The sequence below is a fragment of the Salvelinus fontinalis genome, chromosome 32 (genome assembly GCF_029448725.1).
Source record: "Salvelinus fontinalis isolate EN_2023a chromosome 32, ASM2944872v1, whole genome shotgun sequence".
NCBI classification, from domain to species: domain Eukaryota; kingdom Metazoa; phylum Chordata; class Actinopteri; order Salmoniformes; family Salmonidae; genus Salvelinus; species Salvelinus fontinalis.
Genome location: NC_074696.1, coordinates 23581776 through 23598543, shown reverse-complemented (window position 1 = coordinate 23598543; position 16768 = coordinate 23581776). Strand labels below are relative to the sequence as shown.

The 16768-nt window shown below is 41.3% G+C and overlaps 2 protein-coding genes across 4 annotated transcripts; one reads left to right on the top strand and one right to left on the bottom strand.

The window, feature by feature from the left end:
- Nucleotides 1-714: 714 nt before the first annotated feature.
- LOC129830954 (chromatin modification-related protein MEAF6-like) lies at nt 715-5854 on the bottom strand. Of its 2 annotated transcripts, XM_055893837.1 has the most exons (8): nt 5610-5852; nt 4994-5109; nt 3265-3352; nt 3098-3143; nt 2801-2969; nt 2101-2130; nt 1267-1300; nt 715-1125 (listed from the first exon to the last, which is right to left on the bottom strand). In XM_055893837.1, exons 1-8 carry the CDS (start codon nt 5697-5699, stop codon nt 1111-1113), a joined length of 588 nt encoding a protein of 195 aa, XP_055749812.1. In that variant the 5' UTR covers nt 5700-5852; the 3' UTR covers nt 715-1110. The 2 variants fall into 2 exon arrangements, with proteins under 2 accessions (XP_055749812.1, XP_055749813.1); XM_055893838.1 differs by lacking the exon at nt 2101-2130 and having other exon boundaries at nt 5610-5854.
- stpg1 (sperm-tail PG-rich repeat containing 1) lies at nt 5846-16768 on the top strand. 2 transcript variants are annotated; one of them, XM_055893835.1, is made up of 9 exons: nt 5846-5954; nt 6201-6299; nt 6388-6509; nt 6613-6711; nt 6963-7142; nt 10160-10271; nt 10402-10570; nt 10820-11010; nt 11194-16768. In XM_055893835.1, the coding sequence occupies exons 2-9, from the start codon at nt 6266-6268 to the stop codon at nt 11265-11267; spliced, it is 981 nt and encodes a 326-aa protein (XP_055749810.1). In that variant the 5' UTR covers nt 5846-5954; nt 6201-6265; the 3' UTR covers nt 11268-16768. The 2 variants fall into 2 exon arrangements, with proteins under 2 accessions (XP_055749810.1, XP_055749811.1); XM_055893836.1 differs by lacking the exon at nt 5846-5954 and having other exon boundaries at nt 6211-6299; nt 6613-6688.

The window sequence follows — 16768 nt, the reverse complement described above, 5'->3', positions numbered from 1 at the left end:
CTTTTCATCTGGCATTTCATAACAGGAGTCTGTATTCACCAACCTGTTTCAATACTGTGCAGTACGCATCATGTTTGATCTTTATAAACAAGGGAACATTCTAGAAATAGCATGGGATAGGCTGTCATTGTGTAGTCCCCTGGTTCACTCAAACTGTCACTATTTTCATAAAACAAACTGTCGATGAGAACTGCCCCACAGGAATGCCATAATGACTTCATATCTTTGTGTAAATCGTGTTATTTTTATCATACCTGGGAGTCAGAATAAAACTGTTTAAATGTGAACATTGTTTTGATACCATTTCCAGAATCTCACATCTTCTGCGGGATGAGGGAATTACTGACAAATGTGAATGGTTAAGTCCAAAATGTCACCCTAAGCCCTATTGGCCCTGGTCAAAAGTAGTGCACTATAAAAGGTAATGGTGATGCTATTTAGGACTGATCCAATAAGAGGGGGTACTTGGGAGACATCCTAGGATCCCGAGGCTCGTCTAAGCTCATTGGCCTGTAATTGGTACGTAAATGAGCCATGAAGACGCCACAAAGAAACCAGGCAGTAATTGCTGTCAGACAAGGGGAAATCTGATGGTAATAAACTAGCTTCTGTGTGGATTTTCCTGCTGTATTATTACTGAAGAATACAGGGTAAAGACAGATGGTGACTAATGATTTACTAAAGCGTAGATTTTAGCAATAAACAACAAATGTATTGTAATTTCAAGGTTTTATTACAATCTTATGCAAAACAAATCTCAAAATAAAACAAAATATTAAAAAGAAGCTAGGATATTCTAGAGCTACAAAACTACACAATGACTAATACGAAGTAAAACAACTTTTTGATACAAGGAGAGAGAAATGGTGGGAGTTACATAATAAATAGTGAATTTTCAACCCTATACAATAAGGTGTTATCCAACCCCCACCTGCGTCTTGAGTAACATGCAATAACACACCTTGTCTGCAGGAAAATCATGAAACATAAATATTTCTGATAGCAGGTGAGAGGCAATGTTTCATGCAATGTACACAATGTACGTAAAGACAGTTAAAGTTCAGAGGGGCTCTCTGCTTCACAGTAGACCTTTTCTGTCTGGCCACCTGATCAAGTCGAATAATCCTGTGGAACAAGGACAACATAGACAACAGAATTAAAAGCAGAACCTAAATCTTTCTAATAACAAATGTCTTTATTGATAGCTCAATGCAAGCAATGAGCAGACATTTAAATGTTATGTTGTCCTACAAATGAATAGCTTACCACTCTGGGTTTTTTGTTCACTTTCATGTCAAATCTAAAAACAAAACAATGCAAGAGTTGTGTTAGGTAGGCCTATTTCAGGTTTGACTAAATACAACGGTAACTAGGGGGGACAACAAGCACCACTACAGTTACTCAAGCTAAGAGACCAAACCACAACAAGACTACCAGAGCACCATATGAACACCTGGGGTGCAGCGAAATATGTTTGTTTGTACTCAACCTTTGACCTCCCCATCTCATTTTGGCAGGAAGAGCAGCTTTTTTCATAACTGGATTAGGGGAACTTGACCTTTTGGAATGAAACCATGAAGGGTCAAGAAATACACTGAACTTCTATAGAAGAAGTGTTTAAGCCCCTATGATTCATTAACACTTAATAATCTAGTGTTGAGTCTACAGAAGCAAGGTGCTAATACCTTATTATAAACAACACATGATTTGAGGAATGAAGGGTGCATCCCCAAATAGCACCCTATTCCTTGTATGGGGCCTGGTCAAAAGTAGTGCACTAAATAGGGAATTGGGTATCATTTGGGACATCGGTGAAGATTTGGACATGCAATAATGATAGATTCACTATGAGGATGCATGAATCGACAAAGCTAGAGCGACAAAAGCGAAACAGAGAGCTGAGGGATGGAGAGAGTGGGAAAGTCAGGATGGGGTCAGAGAAGGCAGGGGTTGTGTCCCAAATGGAACTATATTCCCTACATAGTGCACTACCTTTGACCAGAGCCCAAGAGCAGTGCGCTATGTAGGGAATAGGGTGACATTTGGTACGTAGCCAGGATGCATCACTACAGGAAGCAGGAAGTAAAATTGGAGACTTACTCAAAGTCATAATCAAACATGGCAGAAGGGCTGGGGCAGCGTTAGGGGAGGAAAGAGCAGCAGTAGTTAGTACAAAGGCCTGACTCACTCTAAAGGGATGCCTACATATCTGTAAAATTAACCTATAACAATATTTTGTCTTTTCACAAAATGAAGCATATCTTATTGAGCAGATCTGCCGCTAAATATATTAAGCTACATACAACATATAATAATGTGGCCAGGAACAGGTGTGATAAGCTTACTATTCCTCACATTCCAGCTCCAACACAAACAAAGACTATCCACTCGCTATAAACCAGATGTTTATACACTAGTACACCCAATCAAACTGACCCGGACAACTTTAAAATGGTGTGTTGCTGACCCAAGAAAAACAAAAGCAGTACAAGCTTGGCAGCTTGGCCAAAGAAACTTCAGAGTCAGAGACAACATGCATTATCCATAGCAATCAAAAAGAGTGAGAGCACAGCACAGATTTCAGACTCGACAGTAAGGCCATGTTCAGTTAATCTTACATTTCACTCATTTAGCATTAACCGCTAGGCTACCGTCCACCTGAACGTTCCACAACAATGTGTCCTACTGAAAGCCTACTGTTAGCCTGGACTAGGGGGGATGTATTTAGGAGTTAGCCTAGACCAGGGGGCTGTGTTTATGAGTTAGCCTAGACCAGGGGGCTGTGTTTAGGGTCAAGTACCTGTGTCTGTTTTTGTTCTTCCTCTTCTTGTGGCTTCCATGGTGACTACCTGAGGAAGAGGATACAGCCTTCTGAGGTTTGAGGTCCTGCAGGGCCCCGTCTGCATCCTCGGTGTCCTCCTGACTGGGCTCATTCTCCTGGTTCTGGAGGTCTGGGGACGTGTCGCTCTCTGTCCCACACAATGAAGCAGTATGTCACACTCACATCTATCAGTATCTCACACAGACATATGCACTGTGGTAAAAAAATAAAAAATAAAACAAGTTGCCATGCAGTTGTTCTGAACCAAATACCTACGCTTTTCATTCATGTGATCTGGTATCCCACCTAGTGCACAGACAGCCTGTTCAACAAAGGCGAAAAGTTGGTCAGACTCAGCATTTACACATTTTTGCAATCATACACGATCTAGCATGAACATATTGAGAGGACAGGCAGAGGATAGAGTGAGGTGAAGCACTCACTGCTACAGAAGTGACGGAGGACTTGCTGAACAGACGCTCTGCCTCCTTGAACTTTCGGTTTCTTCTGTCCGTCTTGCTGTTGGAATTTCTATAACGGAACAATACAGAACAGGGTAAATACAGTTGAAGTCGAAAGTTTACATAAACTGAGTTTAAATGTACTTGGCTAAGGTGTTTCAGAATTCCTGACATTTAATCCAAGTAAACATTCCCTGTCTGAGGTCAGATAGGACCAACACTTTATTTTAAGAAGGTGAAATGTCAGAATAATAGATTTCAGCTTTTATTTCTTTCATCGCATTCCCATTGGGTCAGAAGTTTACATACACTCAATTAGTATTTGGTAGCATTGCCTTTAAATTGTTTAACTTAGGTCAAACGTTTTCGGCTACCCTTCCACAAGCTTCCTACAATAAGGTGGGTGAATTTTGGCCCATTCATCCTGACAGAGCTGGTGTAACTGAGTCAGGTTTGTAGGCCTCCTTGCTCACACACGCTTTTTCAGTTCTGCCCACAACTTTTCTATAGGATTGAGGTCAGGGCTTTGTGATGGCCACTCCAATACCCTGACTTTGTTGTCCTTAAGCCATTTTGCCACAACTTTGGAAGTATGCTTTGGGTCATTGTCCATTTGGAAGACCCATTTGCGACCAAGCTTTAACTTCCTGACTGATGTCTTGAGATGTTGCTTCAATATATCCACATAATTTCCCCTCCTCATGATGCCATCTATTTTGTAAAGTGCACCAGTCCCTCCAGAAGCAAAACATTGCTTGCAAGCCTTTTCCTCCAAACATAACGATGGTCATTATGGCGAAACAGTTCTATTTTTGTTCCATCAGAACGGAGGACATTTCTCCAAAAAGTACAATCTTTGCCCACATGTGCAGTTGCAAACCAGTCTGGCTTTTTTTATGGCGGTTTTGGAGCAGTGGCTTCTTCCTTGCTGAGCGGCCTTTCAGGTTATGTGGATATAGGACTTGTTTTACTGTGGATATAGATACTTTTGTACCGGTTTTCTCCAGCATCTTCACAAGGTCCTTTGCTGTTGTTCTGGGATTGATTTGCACTTTTCGCACCAAAGTACGCTCATCTCTAGGAGACAGAACGTGTCTCCTTCCTGAGCGGTATGACGGTTGCATGGTCCCATGGTGTTTATACTTGCGTACTTTTGTTTGTACAGATGAACGTGGTACCTTCAATCATTTGGTAATTGCTCCCAAGGATGAAGCAGACTTGTGGAAGTATAGAATTGTTGTCTGATTTCTTTTGATTTTCCCATGATGTCAAGCAAAGAGGCACTGAGTTTGAAGGTAGGCCTTGAAATACATCCACAGGTACACCTCCAATTGACTCATATAATGTCAATTAGCCTACGACATAATTTTCTGGAATTTTCTAAGCTGTTTAAAGGCACAGTCAACTTAGTGTATGTAAACTTCTGACCCACTGGAATTGTGATACAGTGAATTATAAGTGAAGTAACCTGTAAACAATTGTTGGGAAAATTACTTGTGTCATGCACAAAGTAGATGTCCTAACCGACTTGCCAAAACTATAGTTTGTTAACAAGAAATGTGTGGAGTGACTGAAAAACGAGTTATAATGACTCCAACCTAAGTGTACGTAAACCTCCGACTTCAACTATAGACTGCAAACACAGGCTTGATGATTCAATATCAACTGTTCACTTTTCATGTCTAAGTGTGCTGTACCATGTCCTGCTTACTTTTGGTTGGTGAGATATCTGTCCCATCCTCTGATGATGTTCCCATACATCTGGGTATCTTCCAAGTAGCTGCCCTCAAATGCATAGATCTGTCTCTCCAAGTTCACCAACGTCTCCTGTGTGCAAAAGGCATTAGACTTTGCATTTGTGGTTTATGAAACGGACAGAATGTGTTATTACAATATAGCCAGATACTGTACCAGCACAGATAAAAAGGGAAACTTTTGGTACCAGAGCCATGATGTATGAGGGTATGCGCATAGTAGGTTTTGGCTGCTCCTTGTGGGCAAAATAAGTTACTACATAGTAACTAGCGCCAGCGACACATTGTACATAAACATCGAGTCAGGAGTAAAATAATCTATACCCACCATGCTCAATAAAGGCATGTTACATTTGATCTAATGTTCGATAACTCAATTAGTATGGTAGCTAGCTAACGAGAAAGCCACAAATATGTTGGTAGAAAGCCGAGGCCTAGTCGTAGTAACTAGCGCGGCCTAACGTTAGTTAGCTAGCTAGCAAGCTAACTTCCAAATAAAGCATAAGATGCAGCAAGATACGCATATAGCAAGATATTTAGCGAAATGGAAACGTAGCTAACTAATTCACTTACCGCAAGTTCTTGTTTCCTCTTGACCAGCTCCGAGAGTTCCCGACGTGTGTCGGGAATCTGTGGTGGTGTCGCTTTTGCATGCATTGCCATGTTGAATCTTCGAAAAACAAAACAGTGGCGCGTCTTCAATGATGAATCAAAATAAGCAGTAAAAACATTCGCCACGTGTAGGCGCTAGATGACAGGTAAGGTTGCGTGCAAAGAGACAAATACGTTTAATTCTCTTGCCTCGCCCTCTTTGCTTTCCGCCAAGAACGTTTACTCGCTGTCATGGCAACATATCATATGCGGAAACATTGTATCCTCACTCAGAAATGTGTTTCTGGCTACTGTGACAGCAGTTTGGTAAGAGATAAATTGTCGCATACTATGATCACTTAGTAAATGTAGCTCGATGATCATAACAAAAGTCTAAATCCTTCTGAAATTATTTAAATTATTTTTTTTGCTTTTGTTTTATCATGATCATCGAGCTACATTTACCGTGCAAATCGCTAGCTTGTGGCTACTAGTCGTCAGCTAAAAGTTAACATGCTAACGTTAGATGTTGCAGTGTCAGTGCCATTACAAACTCTCTTCCCTTCTAAACAGATTGTCAGGCGGTGCAAATGCATCGGGCACCTGTCCCTCCAGTTGTGTTGAATGTCTCTTAGCTAATGATGGGCAAAATACACAAAGGATTGAATGACAGTAAGTGTCATTTTTTTGCCTTTCATCCTTTGTAGACCTAAATAACGATCTGCTCAGACTTCAGATATCTCTTTTTATATTCATCTAGGCTGCAAACTTCCAGGATACATATCATCAATACCCACCAAATACCAAACAGTGGTGATAAGCAATGAGGATAAGAAAGGGTTCTTGTCACAAGCTAAGAGGTTCCTTTCAGAAGACAGTCAGGTAGATATGTCAACCAGTTAATCAATCAGTCCTCCAGCTAATCAATAAATCAACCAACACATTAATTGTCCAATTATGATATGATTTTAAAATGTGGTTTCAGAATGAAAATCCAGGGCCAGGCACATATATGTCTCACAGGCCTGCTGAAATCAGCAGCCCCTCCTTTTCAAAGAAAGGTACAGGAGGCTTTGCATCCCAGGTCAGACATGTTAATGGTACCCTACTTACAACCTCAATCTCTTTGTTCTCATCAGTAGAATCATCATGAGATTTTAATTAAATGTATTCTCAAACTTTACCGATAGTAGGGATCAAATCAAGTGTCCTTAGGATCTCAGAAACCCAATGAAGCTTATGTTATAGATTATTCGGTAGGTCTATACTCTCTTAAAACCCGGTCCGCTGCCATACTTACAATGCTTACCTAGGGCATCTTCTCTTCTCCACTAGGCTGTCAGAGTTCCCCGTAACCCTCAGAGAGGTATCCCAGGACCAAATGCCTATAACCTGCAGTCCTCTCTGATCCACAAACACAGCTTCGGCAGGGGAGGCTCCAGAACTTTCCGACTGCCAGTGGCTGTACAACATGATGGCCCTAAGAACAAGACACCAGCCCCTAATCAATATCATGTAAGTGCAGTATTCAAGGTTATTCACAACCTAGGTTATATGAGAATACCTTTAAACAGGTCAACATTCACAAAGCCATTGGGCCTGACGGATTGCCAGGACGTATACTCAGAGCATGCGTGGACCAACTGGCAAGTGTCTTCACTGACATTTTTACCCTCTCTCTGACCGAGTCTGTAATATCTACATGTTTCAAGCAGACCACCATAGTCCCTGTGCCCAAGAAAGTAAAGGTAACCTGCATAAATGACTACCGCCCTGTAAAACTCACATCGGTAGCCATGAAGTCCTTTGAAAGGCTTGTCATGGCTCACATCAACACCATCATCCCGGAAACCCTAGACCCTGGACAACAACTTCTCCCTCAACGTGAGCAAGACAAAGGAGCTGATTGTGGACTACAGGAAAAGGAGGGACGAACAGGCCCCCATTAACATCGACGGGACTGTAGTGGAGCGGGTCGAGAATTTCCAGTTCCTTGGTGTCCACATCATCAACAAACTATCATGGTCCAAACTATCACACCAAGACAGTCATGAAAAGGGCATGACAACACCTTTTCCCCCTCAGGAGACTGAAAAGATTTGGTATTGGTCCCCAGATCTTCAAAGAGTTCTACAGCTGCACCATTGAGAGCATCCTGATTGTTTGCATCACCGCCTGGTATGGCAACTGCCTGGCATCCGAACGTAGTGCCTACGGCTCAGTACACCACAGGTGCCAAGCTTCCTGCCATCCAGGACCTATATACTAGGCAGTGTCAGAGGAAGGCCCCAAAAATTGTCAAAGACTCCTGTCACCCAAGTCATAGACTGTTCTCTCTGCTACCACACGGCAAGCGGTACCGGAGCACCAAGTCTAGGTCCAAAGGCTCCTTAACAGCTTCTACCCCCAAGCCATAAGACTGCTGAACAATTAATCAACTGGCCACCCAGACTATTTACATTGACCCCCCCTTTGTTTTTTCACTGCTGCTACTTGCTGTTTATTATCTATGCATAGTCACTTTACCCCTACCTACATGTACAAATGACCTCGACTAACCTGTACCCCTGCACATTGACTCGGTACCGGTACCCCCTGTAAATAGCCTCGTTATTGTTATTTTATTGTGTTACTTTTATTTTATGTTTTACTTTAGTTCATTTAGTAAATATTTTCTTAACTCTATTTATTGAACTGCATTGTTGGTTAAGGGCTTGTAAGCATTTCACGGTAAGGTCTACTGTATTCGGCACATGTGACAAATAACATTGAATTTGATTTGATAAGAAGAGGGAAGCCATGTTTTAGATCCATATTGGAAAGTGAAATATGAAATACTGTACGTTTATTTCCTGTATACAATAGGCTTACATATTTGTGTACTGAACATTTTACTCAAAAGATGTTGCTATGAAAGTACAGTCGTGGCCAAAAGTTTTGAGAATGACACAAATATACATTTTCACAAAGTTTGCTGCTTCAGTGCCTTTAGATATTTTAGTCAGATGTTACTATGGAATACTGAAGAATAATTACAAGCATTTCATAAGTGTCAAAGGCTTTTATTGACAATTACATGAAGTTGATGCAAAGAGTCAATATTTGCAGTGTTGACCATTCTTTTTCAAGACCTCTGCAATCCGCCCTGGCATGCTTTCAATTAACCTCTGGGCCACATCCTGACTGATGGCAGCCCATTCTTGCATAATCAATGCTTGGAGCTTGTCAGAATTTGTGGGTTTTTGTTTGTCCACCCGCCTCTTGAGGATTGACCACAAGTTCTCAATGGGATTAAGGTCTGGGGAGTTTCCTGGCCATGGACCCAAAATATCGATGTTTTGTTCCCCGAGCCACTTAGTTATCACTTTTGCCTTATGGCAAGGTGCTCCATCGTGCTGGAAAAGGCATTGTTCATCACCCAACTGTTCCTGGATGGTTGGGAGAAGTTGCTCTCGGAGGATGTGTTGGTACCATTCTTTATTCATGGCTGTGTTCTTAGGCAAAATTGTGAGTGAGCCCACTTCCTTGGCTGAGAAGCAACCCCACACATGAATGGTCTCAGGATGCTTTACCGTTGGCATGACACAGGACTGATGGTAGCGCTCCCCTTGTCTTCTCCGGACAAGCTTTTTTCCGGATGCCCCAAACAATCGGAAAGGGGATTCATCAGAGAAAATTACTTTACCCCAGTCCTCAGCATTCCAATCCCTGTACCTTTTGCAGAATATCAGTATGTCCTTGATGTTTTTCCTGTAGAGAAGTGGCTTCTTTGCTGGCCTTCTTGACACCAGGCCATCCTCCAAAAGTCTTCGCCTCACTGTGCGTGCAGGTGCATCACACCTGCCTACTACAATTCCTGAGCAAGTTCTGTACTGGTGGTGCCCCGATCCCGCAGCTGAATCAACTTTAGGAGACGGTCCTGGCGCTTGCTGGACTTTCTTGGGCGCCCTGAAGCCTTCTCCGCAACAATTGAACCGCTCTCCTTGAAGTTCTTGATGATCCAATAAATGGTTGATTTAGGTGCAATCTTACTGGCAGCAATATCCTTGCCTGTGAAGCCCTTTTTGTTCAAAGCAATGATGACGGCACGTGTTTCCTTGCAGGTAACCATGGTTGACAGAGGAAGAACAATGATTCCAAGCACCACCCTCCTTTTGAAGCTTCCAGTCTGTTATTCAAACTCAATCAGCATGACAGAGTGATCTCCAGCCTTGTCCTCGTCAACACTCACACCTGTGTTATTAACGAGAGAATCACTGACATGATGTCAGCTGGTCCTTTTGTGGCAGGGCTGAATTGCAGTGGAAATGTTTTTTGGGGATTCAGTTCATTTGCATGGCAAAGAGGGACGTTGCAATTAATTGCAATTCATCTAATCACTTTTCATAACATTCTGGAGTATATGCAAATTGCCATCATACAAACTGAGGCAGCAGACTTTGTGAAAATGAATATTCGTGTCGTTCTCAAAACCTTTGGCCATGACTGTAGTGTTTTTGTTTAAAGACTTGCCTTTATTCTTATTGCTTTAGGTGTCTTTAGATGGGGTAAAGCCAAACACGTTAGTGTCCGCTCAATCAGTATTTCTGTCAAAAACTGGACGGAGTTCTATGTGCTCAAACACTCTAAAAGGACCATCGCCATGTAAGTATTACACTTTTTATTAAAGCAGTCAATTTTTGCTAATTGGGAATATCATTTTAATCGATACTGCATTACATTGACTCCTCTACAGGATTTTATATATGATACTGTTTATCTTTGCTTGTTCAAGGTCACTACAAAGTCAATGATGCCATAACTCAGAAATGCCCCAAGGTTCCCCTCTCCTGCTTCAAGTCCAACTCTGTGAGGATCCAGTCCCCTGTGAATAACCATGTCCCAGGCCCAGGCACCTATAGTGCCTACCTGGCCCCAGAGCCAGTCAGGAGAACCATCCTACCGTGAGTAAAAGCACAGGGTCCATATTCATGAACCATCTTAGAGTAGGAGTGCTGATTTAGATGACGTTTTGCCTTTTTGATCAGAATGTTTAAGATTGCATGGACGCGGGGGGGACCTGATTCTAGATCAGCACTCCTACTGGGAGACGCTTTATGAGTACGGATCCAGGACTAGAAGGTTAATTGTTTCTCTGATAACGTCTCTCTGGTCTTAAACTGCTCTCCCATGCCCTTTAACCCTTGTCCAAGGAGGAGACATTACCTGGGAATATCAGCTCCCCCTCTGATTCTTCTGAAGAACCCTCCCCTGCCTGGCCCTGGGCAGTATGATTTAGTGAACTATGGAGACCCAACCAAGCACTTCATGTCCAGTGCCGTGTTTGTTTCTGGGACAAGCCGTTGGACCCAGGATGTGCGCGGCCAAGGAGTTCCAGGGCCAGGTGCTGTATTAATGACCCTTCTTATCACACTAACGGTTACAGTGGCCATTTTTCGTTTTCTGTTACACTATATTATTTTTTACTATTGTTATTGGTATTCTTAAAAAAATAAATGTATGTTTAACTTTCATTTCACTGCAGAGGATATTGATGGAACTTAATGTCACTTTTTGTTACTTATAGGTTACTATGAACCAGACACATCATCAAAGCGGTCTTTCTTATACAATTACTCCAACAACTGGATTCCAGCATGAAGCACTTGAGGCAACTCACATTGCTTTTGTGTCGGTGTTTTTGCATGTGTTCACACCACACTGTGCATATATTTACTAGTGTACTTTATGTGAAATTGTATTGTGGTTGAGTGGCTTGGTGTGGGAGTTTGTTTCTGCATGTGAGGAAGGTTTTGTACAATGTTTTCATGTGCATTCCATGTACTGTACGCATGTGTTTCACTGTGACTAAAGAGAAGGATACAAATCACTTCATATTCCCATCTATTCAGTAATTGTATTTCCAATACAGTGTCTTCAGAAAGCATTCATACCCCTTGACTTATTCCACATTTTGTTGTGTTACAGCCTCAATTCAAAATGGATTACATACATTTTTTCCCACTCCCATCTACACACAATACCCCATAATGACAAATTGAAACCATGTTTTTAGAAATTTTACCAAATGTATTGAAAATGAAATACAGAAATATCTCAATATTCACACCCCTGAGTCAATACATTGTAGAAGGACCTTTGGCAACAATGTTAGTCTTTCTGGGTAAGTCTCTTAAGAGCTTTCCACACCTGGATTGTGCAGCATTTTCCCATAATTATTTTCAAAATTTTGCAAACTCTGTCAAATTGGTTCTTGAACATAGCTAAACAACCATTTTCAGGTCTTGCCATAGATTTTAAAGTAGATTTAAATCAAAACTTTAACTCGGCCACTAAGGAACATTCACTGTCTTCTTAGTAAAGAACTCAAGTGTAATTTATTGTCCTGCTGAAAGGTGAATTCATCTCCCAGTGTTTTACATTTCAGTCATTTAGCGGACTCTCTTATCCAGAGAAATTAGGGTTAAATGCCTTGCTCAAAGGCACATCGGCAGATTTGTCACCAAGTTGGCTCAGGGATTCAAACCAGCAATCTTTCAGTTATTGACCCAACTTTCTTTACTGCTAGACTACCTGCTGCAAGACTGAAACAACCGACTGAACCAGATTTTTCTCTACGATTTTGTCTGTGCTTCTCCATTACATTTCTCTTCCCCCCTGAAAAACTCCCCAGTCCCTAACGATTACAAGCATACCCATACATGATGCAGCCACCACTATGCTTGACAATATGGAAAGTGGTACTCAGTAATGTGTTGTATTGGATTTGCCCCAAACATAACACTTTTGTATTCATGTTTTGTACTATTACATTAGGGCCTTGTTGCAAACAGGATGCATATTTTGGAATATTTGTATTCTTTTTTTCTTCACTTTGTAAATTCGGTTAGTATTGTTGAGTAACTACAATGTTGTTGATCCATCCTCAGTTTTCTCCTATCACAGCCATTAAACTCTGTAACTGTTTCAAAGTCACCATTGGTGAAATCCCTGAGTGGTTTCCTTCCTCTCTGGCAACTAAATTAGGAAAGATGCCTGTATCTTTGTAGTGACTGGGTGTATTGATACACCACCCAACGTGTAATTAGTAACTTCACCATGCTCAAAGGGATATTCAATGTCTGCTTTTTTAAACCCATCTACCAATAGGTGCCCTTTTTGTGAGGCGTTGGAAAATCTCCCTGGTCTTTGTGGTTGAATCTGTGTTTGAAATTCACTGCTTGACTGCGGGACCTTGCAGATAATTGTATGTGTGGGGAACAGAAATGAGGTAGTCAGTCAAAAATCATGTTAAACACTATTATTGCACAGAATGAGTCCATGCAACTTATGTGACTTGTTAAGTTCATTTTTACTCTGGGACATATTTAGGCTTGCCATAACAAAACGGTTGAATACTTATTGACTCAAGGCATTTCAGCTTTTCATTTTCGTAAACAGTTCTAAAAACATAATTCCACTTTGGCATTATGGGGTTTTGTGTGAAGGCCAGTGACGAAACATCTCCATTGAATATCTTTTACATTTTTTTATTTTAATTAATTGATTTTGAATTCAGGCTGTAACAGAACAACATTTTGAAAAAATCAAGGGACATGAATACTTTCTGAAGGCATTGTATCCTTAAGAAGAAACATGTGTAAGCATGTTTTGTGTCCAGTAATGTAGAGATGATGGACAGTAATGGTAGTCCGTGACAACTGCTAGTGCTATCATTGTCAGCGGTACACCCCAATAACAGCTGGGCACACGAGACAACATAGTCAAAGCAACTGTTGGGGACGTGCTGTGGGGTGGGACACTTGGGAGTGGGTCTGTATGAGGGATGGGACACTGAGGAGGGGGTCTGTATGTGAACAATGTGCCTGAGCATGACACAGAGATAACTTTTAAACCAAAAGACAAATGGCTGTGTCAGTCAGTCACTCCCTTATCCCCTCTCTCACTTCATTGAAATGTTAGTACACAGTGGCACGACAACCCATACCCCCATTATCCCTTGTCTCCTGTATATCAGTTAGTAGTCCCCATTAGTGGTTGGTTTACATGAGAAATTAGCATGTGCCAGTCCCTTTGACAAGTAGTCTCATGTTCTCAGTATTATGTCTGGAACCTCTGTGTGGTTATGCCTCTGGTGCATATTTCAGGGCATTTACATCATCAGTGGCCCAGATCAGGTTCTGCCTGCCAAAGCAGTTTCGACCATCATAATGAGTTACATCTCAGCCTGTTTTGTCTGCCAGATTGAGTTACACTTGGGACACTTGACCACTGAACAAATATGTCAAACTCTATTACACAGTCCCCACTGGGCACACACTAGTGAATCAACATTGTTTTCACATAATTTCAATGAAATTACGTTGAACCAACGCGGAATAGACGCTGAATTGACGTCTGTGTCCAGTGGGTCATACTGCAACAGAACTTTAAAATTGTGGTTACATATACAGTACCAGTCAAAGTTTGGACACACCGACTCATTCCAGGGTTTTTCTTTATTTTACTATTTTCTACATTGTAGAATAATAGTGAAGACATCAAAACTATGAAATAACACATGGAATCATGTAGTACCCAAAAAAGTGTTAAGCAAATCAAAATATATTTTAGATTCTGGAAAGGTAGCCACCCTTTGCCTTGATGACAGCTTTTTACACTCTCTGCATTCTCTCAACCAGCTTCACCTGGAATGCTTTTCCAACAGTCTTGAAGGAGTTCCCGCATATGCTGAGCACTTGTTGGCTGCTTTTCCTTCACTCTGTGGTCCAACTCATTCCAAAACATCTCAATTGGGTTGAGGTCAGGTGATTGTGGAGGCCAGGTCATCTGATGCAGCACTCCATCACTCTCCTTCTTGGCGAAATAGCCCTTACACAGCCTGGAGGTGTGTTTGGTCATTGTCCTGTTGAAAAACAAATGATAGTCCCACTAAGCACAAACCAGATGGGATGGTGTATCGCTGCAGAATGCTGTGGTAGCCATGCTGGCTAAATGTGCCCCAAATTCTAAATAAATCACTGATAGTATCACCAGCAAAGCACCCCCACACCATCACACCTCCTCCTCCATGCTTCACAGTGGGAACCACACATGTGGACATCATCCATTCACCTTCTCTGCATCTCGCAAAGACACTGCGGTTGGAACCAAAAATCTCTCATTTGGATTTATCAGACCAAAGGACAGATTTCCACTCGTCTAATGTCCATTGCTTGTGTTTCTTGGCCCAGGCAAGCGTCTTCATCTTGTTGGTGTCCTTAAATAGTGGCTTCTTTGCAGCAATTCGACCATGAAGGCCTGATTCACGGAGTCCCCTCTGAAGAGTTAAAATCAAATCAAACTTTATTTGTCACATGCGCCGAATACAACATGTGTAGACTTTACCGTGAAATGCTTACTTACAAGCCCTTAATCAACAGTGCAGTTCAAGAAAGAGTTAAGAAAATATTTACCAAATAAACTAAAGTAAAAAATTATTAAATGTAACACAATAAAATAACAATAACGAGGCTATATACAGGGTCCTCATGATAGCACCTGATGTTTTTTGCGACTGCAATTGTAGAAATTTTACGCATTGACTGACCTTCATGTCTTAAAGTAATGATGGACTGTCGTTTGTCTTTGCTTATTTGAGCTGTTTTTCCCATAAAATAGACTTGGTCTTTTACCAAATAGGGCTATCTTCTGTATACCATCCCTACCTTGTCACAACACAACTGATATGCTCAAATGCATTAAGAAGGAAAGAAATTCCACAAATGTACTTTTAACAAGGCACACCTGTTAATTGAAATACATTCCAGGTTACTACCTCATGAAGCTGGTTGAGTGTATGCCAAGAGTGTGCAAAGCTGTCATCAGGGCAAAGTTGGGCTACTTTGAATAATCTCAAATATAAAATATATTTTGATTTGTTTAACACTTTTTCTGTTACTACATGATTCCATATGTGTTATTTCATAGTTTTGATGTCTTCACTATTATTCTATAAACCCTTGAAAAGGTGGGTGTATCCAAACTTTTGACTGGTACTGTATATACATATTGATGAAAGCAAGCACTTTAATATGGCTTCCAGCGGACCATCTGCTAGTGAGTTATCAGTTGACGATTTTTCCTGGCCACTCTGCATTCTCCTCTACTGATACCACGGCAACTGTAGACTTGGTTGACTCCCACGCTTTAACAGCTGCATATATATTCAGACCCTGACTTCAATATTCTGTCTGCAGAAGCACTCCTTGTAAAACCAAACAACAGTTTATAAGGCTTTCACTCCCAAACAAAGCTTCTGTCTGAGCTCCCTTTAGTTTTGAGAAATGAACGTGTTTTTTTTATTCCTCTGGTCTTCCACTGGTATGGGAAACTGCTAGGAAGACTGTTACATCCTGTAAAATAAAAATCTTTTAGAGTAGGCTTTAGACCAGGGGTGTCAAACATGCTGCCCGCAGGCCAGATCCGGCTCTCGCGGAGGTGGTCCAATTTGGCCCGATTTGAGTTAAAATCATTGTATTTAAAAAATATTAAAATAATATAATTGGTTGTGGGGGAAACATACTCTATAGTTTTAAATGACTAAAACCAAATCGAAACTGTGTAGAAATCATAATGGACCTACATTCATACAACAACTACGTCAATTTTGACGGCGAGGAAATACAGCCAGACCTCATTGAAGGCCGAATGCAGCCCGGGGGGCTAGATTAGTTTGACACCCCTGCTTTAAGCCTTTAGGAAGCTTTGTGTTATGGAGCTAGCTCCCGGTGACAGAATTTCCTGACATTTAAACTATTGGCTCAACTAACTGCTCTTGTCTGAGGCCACGGGTGTTGTAATTGTAGTTCTACAGGGGGCAGAGACACTGAAACACATACCTCTGTGGTTTTATGGGAGCTGTCTGAGGTTTATTACAGTTTGTACTCAAATTTGAGCAAGTTTAAGCGTGTTCATTCAAAAGAGCCCTCCCTTGATACAGCCTTTTGTTGTGAGAGAAGATATGTTTGTGCAACGTTTTGCATTTGTGTGTATTGTGAGATCAAAATGTTTATTTTCCCCTTTCCCCATGTACTGTATAGTGATTAGCTGTGTAGTGAGAAACCTGCCTGACCCTTAAAATATTTATGATTTAACACTGA